The following is a 6,282-nucleotide window of genomic DNA, read 5'->3' on the forward strand; positions in this document are numbered from 1 at the left end:
ATTTGTTTCTTCTAGATTAATTGTTGAATATTCCTTTTATGTATATCAATTTGGATGAGGTAAATATTCAGAAATTCTTTTTGTTCCCTATTAATTAAAAATAAAATTACAATTTAGCTAATTTTGCATCAGAAGTTAAATTTTTTTTTTCCATCTAAAAATACTGATTAATATTAATAAAAAAATAAAATGATATTTTTGCTTACCTTCAAACATGTGTCCTCTCATTTCTTCACGCGCCCCTCCCCTTCTCCTCTTCCTCCGCACGACCGCACCCAGGGGCGGACCCTCTGAATTTTGAGTTTTAATGATAATCTATTGGTTCCGATCAATTTTGTCCCTCCTTGAAATATTTTTTGCCTCCCTCTGGATGGTTGATTTATAATTCGGGTTAAATTTCTTGAATTATGATTGGTAATTAAAATTATAAGTTAGAGCATCAGGAATTACAAGTTAGAGCATTGAAAAATATAAGTCAAAGCATTTTTTTTTATTGAGTACTCAATTAGTTAATGAGTTTAAATCCAATTCGATATTTTTTTTGCCCCTCCGATGAAAATTCTGGATCTGCCCCTAGCCGCATCTTCCTTCCATGCCCATCCAATACAGGTCAAGTTAACTATCACAAAACAATTATCAAACAAGAATACAAGACTGAAATTAAGACAAATAATGAATTTGATCCTCAAATAAATTTTGTTGGTACTTGGTACCCGATTTGCAGTTATGTTTACTGGCATATACCAGTATAGTACATGTATCATATCCAATATCAGGTTAAATTAAATTAAGTGCAGGTGAAGGCTTTGTAGTTTGTACACATGCGCATATGTCAGAACAAAAGGCCATATGATATGCGCCGCAGAAGAATTGAGACTTGTATATTAGAGGAGAGACAAGATTTGATTAGTGGGTCCCACTCTGTTTCTTCAGTTCAGAACCTACCATTGAAGCATGTCCATGTCATTGCCTCTGTGCCTCTCTCTCTACCCCAAATCAACCCAACACATATAAAGTTCCAATCACGCTTTGTTTGTGTTTGTATCGTTTGACTTGCCCCCCCCCTTAATTTGCTTTTATAACTTTCTCTTTCAAGGAAAACTACGTGCACTAACTGTTCATATATTGATGCATGCATTAGAAAACACATTTTGTCTTTAGTGGGATTTTGGTCTTCAAATTGTGACCTCAAATAATGAATTCTAGTTGATTAATCTCCATCAGACATCCATTTGTTTACAATTAGTTATTATTTAATAGAAGATGCATATATGTAGGGGAGTAATTAATTAGGAAATGCATGCAAGTGGAGTTGCATGTATGCATGGCATGAAGGAAGTATTGAGATATTTGATGGGGTGGCCTGGACCTAGTGGCTATGGTTCTGCTTCTACAGCTGATCAAGTAACTCAGCATCTCTCTCTTCCTCCAAATCTCACTGCTGTCATCACAGGTCTCTTCTTATCTTTCTCTCATCCTTAATTTTCTTTTTCATGATATATAATTATATATAGAGATTGGCTAGCATGATATATATCGATAGTCAGACCGTGCCACTGCCTCAAAAATTTATTTCATAATCTTCAAACGACGAATTCAAACAGTTGAAACCGATCTACACCATGAGTGCAAAAATTATAAATTTTCAAATTCTTTTAGTATAAAACCAAGCGGTAAAAAAAATGATGAACTTATAACTAATGTGCGCGCGTGTGTATGAAGCATGTATTGGTAAGTATATGTTGTTAATATATTATTAACATAGGTGGTACATCGGGAATTGGATTGGAAACAGCGAGAGTGTTAGCGAAGAGAGGTATGACGGTTGTTGTTGGTGCTCGGGATGTGAAGAGAGGGAAGGAGGTGAGAGAGAGAATTGTTGGAGAAAGCCCAGCGGCGCAGATTCATGTGTTAGAGTTAGACCTCAGCTCCTTAACCTCCATTCGCTGCTTCGCTTCTCGCTTCCTCGCTCTCAATCTGCCTCTAAACATTCTCATGTCAGTTCAGTTCAGCAACACTTCTTATATTTGTATATATACACAACAGGATTACTAACTTATGAATTAAAATATTCTTCTAAACTTTTAATTACTGCTCAGAAATAATGCAGGAAAGTTTAGTAGAAAGCTGCAGTTGACACAAGACAAGTATGAGATGACTTTTGCTACAAATTATTTGGGTATATATGTTACTAATACTGAACTCTCTAATAAATTCAATATTTTTGTATCCCTTGAAATATTCTTTGTAATTTTTTTTTAATATTTCAATATTAATGAATGAATGATAAATGTAGGCCATTTTGTATTGACTGAGGCTCTGCTACCAAAAATGGAAGAAACAGTAAAAGAAACAGGGATGCAAGGAAGGGTAATCAATGTTTCATCAATGATACACAAATGGGTTAACCCACAAGGATTTCATCTACACCACATGCTCAAACCCAAAGAGTATGTAATGTTTCTATTATTGGATTGCCTTGTAATGAATTTATTCCAATAAACAAGCAGACATGCCTATTAAAATTTATAATTAAATTATTAAATATGTCATAAACATGCAGATACAATGCCACACGTGCTTATTCACAGTCCAAGTTAGCTAATATTTTGCACACGAGAGAAATAGCAAAGCAACTGAAGGTAATTTTGTTTTAAGATGTCATATACTGTTCTGTTAATTCTACTGTTTTTTTTTATACCATGCATTTCTTTGATTGATTTTCTTAGGAGAAAAAGGTGAAGATAACAATAAATGCAGTTCATCCTGGAATTGTGAAAACAGGAATTATCAGGGATCATAAAGGATTTTTAACAGGCATGTCCCTCTTTCATTTTTAATTTACATCAAATCCGAAATAAAGAAGGCAAAATTCATTTAAATGATACTAAAATAAATATTTCAGTCCTTTTGTGTTTTGTAAATTGATTCTCAGTTGAATAATTTTTTTTTTATATATATTTTATGAAGCAGACTGTATATTTTTCATTGCTTCAAGGCTTCTCAAATCAGCATCTCAGGTTTGTTGTATATCCCTATTTATAACAGTAAACTTTTTTATACAACAAGTTACAATATATTATTTTGGCTTATGACTGCTAATTAGTTGTGATTATAGGGAGCTGCCACCACATGTTATGTGGCACTTAGCCCCAAATTGGAGGGTATTTCTGGAAAGTATTTTGAAGACTGCAATGAGAGCGCTGGACTCGAAAATTACGAGGGGATGGCTCGAACGCTTTGGGAGGAGACTCATGCATTAGTTCAAAGAAAGCTCCGATCTCGCGTCAAGCATACAAGTATAAAATTTGCCAGAGATAGATGCAATATTCAAATTTAAATACAAAACATAAACCTTTTTTGTTTTTTGTTTTTTCTTTGGCTGGCAAGTATAATGTAAATAATTGTTGTTTAATCAGGGGTTTATATATATATTGTGTGAGCATATCTTCTGCAAATAAAATTTCCAATCTTTTTATGTATCAAAAGGCTGGCTTCCTTGCCATGAAAATAAATAAGCTGCAAAATGAAATAAAAAGGATACATTATTGAAGTATATTGATTATTGAACATCCAACTTAGCAATGTCTTCAAAATTAAAGGAAAACTAACATATTGGATTGTTCAAAGTAAAACAAATAGTAGTACCGTTGCATCCCAAAATGCAATAATTAAAAGCTGTTGTTTGCCTTAGAGAAGGAAATGAAATGGGCCTTAAATAAAAAAAGTACAACGTAATGGGCCTCTAAACTTCAAGAGAATATGTCCAGTCCAACTTTGCCTCAAGTACATAATTGAGATTTGAGAATGAAATTATGAAAAAATCACACCAACTTTTATTTTACAATTCATTAACTTGACATGATACATTTGCTTAGTAATGATTTAATCGAATTAACCAACACAACGCAATACATGCAAACAAAAAAGAAACAAAGAAATTAAATCAAGCACACATTGGCAATGCACATTCTCTTCAGTAATTGTAATTCACAGCACGGCATGTCTTTCGGATTTCACCCTGGGTCCCACCAATGTTACCCATTTTCACCATCGATTCCCTGAATTTTGCCGCAAAGAACTCAGGTTTAGTTCGGAAGTCATTTAGAAGGTTCAGCGTCTCGCCGCTTGTCAGGAGGCTCCAGTCTGAGAAAAAGAGTCCCTTGAGATCTGCAACATTCTGGTAATACTGGTTATCCAGCTTCGTTGGTGTCACAAAATCCTGCGGTACAACACCGTCGTCGTTTGCATTTTGTGGGCACTTGGTTCTCAGAAAAGAACCAAAGCCTTGATTCATGGTGGGGTCGATGGTTGCGTAGAGGCGGGTCGTGAAGGAGGAGCAGTGAGAGCGGCCGATTGAGTGAGCTCCAGAAAGTGTGACCACGTCATCTGTAGAGAGCCCTTGGGCTGCAAAAAGTGCCTTTACAACTGTGAGATTGTGAAAGGGAGCGGGAAGCGACTTCAAGACCTCATCTGCAATGGACACCCTTCCGTCGAGCCTTCCCGAAGGGATTTCATAAGAGATTCCTCCCAGAAAATAAGACGCGTCTCGTGCTGCAAAGGCGATGATGTCTGCACATGAGACTACACCGGGACAGATGCGTTCCAGAGTTTCTTTCGCCTCATCGATCACTTCGAAGCCACGGAGGCTGGGATTGTTCACAACGGACAACTTCTCAGGGTTCGGGTTTTGTGGCGACGGGTCTAGTAGGACGGAAGCATCACAGCCCTATTAATTGTAACATATAATAACTGTATGATTAAGGAATAAATAATTTTCAAACAAGATCCTATTACTTTTACATGGCAACATAATAAGAAGGTATTATTAGTAAGTTCAATGTTTAAACGTGACAAATTACAAGAAAAATCATTTCAATGAGCTATTGTAAAAGAATTAATGCTCCAAATAAACAAAATGAAACATTTAATTAGTTGCATTAATAATTAATTAACAAAAAATAAACACATGTAGAGTAGGTAGTTAAGAACTTAATAATAATATATAAAAGTAAGGTGAAGAATAAGTAAGATAGATACCCGAACAAAGCAGTCATGGAAGAACATTCTGATGACGCCGGCACCGAAGCCCGGATCCTTTGCAATATACTTGTGGACTACAGCTTTCACTATTAGTTCTGCTTGTGGACAAGTTTTAGCACACTTGGTGTAGTAACCTACTTCAAGAGATGTGGTTGACATTGCACCAAATAGGAGGATGCATGAGAGAAAAGCTAAGATTTGATACGTGTTTCTTGCACCCATTTGGTAATGAAAGTGAGAGCCTGGGAGAAAAAGATGTGTCTACTTTTTTATGTCTTTAAGGTTTTGTTTTGGTACATTAGAGTTGCTAATAAGACTGCCTATATATAGGAAAGCATACACAGTAGACCAAGCGAATTAATGTTTTTATTATTATTATTTTAGGCTTGGTCTTGTTTTGCAATTTTGGATTTTGATATTGCACCGTTGCTTTGTTGCTTTCTGTCCCTATATGACAGTTGTTTAAATTAACAACTCCACATGCCTGCAATTGTTTACTAGCTATATATATATATATATATATATATATATATATATGAGTATATATATGAGGAGGGATTCAATTACACTCTTTTTTTGTGACACCGGATTACATTCTATGTTTTTAAAGTTCAAACAGTCGATCCAAACCGTTCAACATGATGAATATGTTAAAATGTGTGTAGATCAAATTTTACATTTTTCTGATTTTTTTTACTATTTATTAAAATGGGTACAAAAATTCAATGGTCTGAATATAGCAATTTTGTTAAATACTTAATAAATAGTAAAAAAATTCTAAAATAATGTAAAATTTGATATGCAAGTGCATTTTAACACATTCATTATGTTGAACGGTTTGGATCGACTATTTGGAGTTTAAAAACTTTGAAAACGGAGAGTGTAATTCGGTGTCACCAAAAAAGAGTGTAATTGGATCCCTCCTCTCTCTATATATAATTTGTAGCCCTTTCTTTAAATACTCTTTTGAACGTAAATGTATATGTCTATTATAACTTACATTGGTTATATATATATTTCTGTTCATAGATATATAGTTCGTGATAGGCTCGAGCCAGCAGTAAAAAACCAGTCTCTTTATGGAAATTAAATCTTTACGAATTGGGACAGGAGTAGTATTAGAATGGGTGACCTCCTGAGAAGTCCCTGTGTTGCTGATTTCGGTTTCATTTCTAAGTTGGAAATAAAGGCTTTGAAGAAAAAGAAGAAGATAGATATATAGTCTGTGCTATTATATAT

The 6,282-nt window shown here is 34.7% G+C and overlaps 2 protein-coding genes across 2 annotated transcripts; one reads left to right on the top strand and one right to left on the bottom strand.

Annotated features, from left to right (window-relative positions):
- Positions 1-1,252: 1,252 nt before the first annotated feature.
- On the top strand, positions 1,253-3,432 carry LOC144563043 (NAD(P)-binding Rossmann-fold superfamily protein). The gene is made up of 8 exons (XM_078312411.1): positions 1,253-1,453; positions 1,766-1,997; positions 2,100-2,179; positions 2,297-2,450; positions 2,564-2,642; positions 2,730-2,817; positions 2,974-3,020; positions 3,119-3,432. Exons 1-8 carry the CDS (start codon positions 1,297-1,299, stop codon positions 3,338-3,340), a joined length of 1,059 nt encoding a protein of 352 aa, XP_078168537.1. The 5' UTR covers positions 1,253-1,296; the 3' UTR covers positions 3,341-3,432.
- Positions 3,433-3,876: 444 nt separating this feature from the next.
- LOC144563216 (peroxidase 2-like) lies at positions 3,877-5,272 on the bottom strand. Its single transcript, XM_078312647.1, has 2 exons — positions 5,041-5,272; positions 3,877-4,729 (listed from the first exon to the last, which is right to left on the bottom strand). The coding sequence occupies exons 1-2, from the start codon at positions 5,263-5,265 to the stop codon at positions 3,977-3,979; spliced, it is 978 nt and encodes a 325-aa protein (XP_078168773.1). The 5' UTR covers positions 5,266-5,272; the 3' UTR covers positions 3,877-3,976.
- Between the last annotated feature and the right edge of the window lie 1,010 nt (positions 5,273-6,282).

Source organism: Carex rostrata, chromosome 12 (assembly GCF_964058835.1).
Source record: "Carex rostrata chromosome 12, lpCarRost1.2, whole genome shotgun sequence".
Classification (NCBI taxonomy): Eukaryota; Viridiplantae; Streptophyta; class Magnoliopsida; order Poales; family Cyperaceae; genus Carex; species Carex rostrata.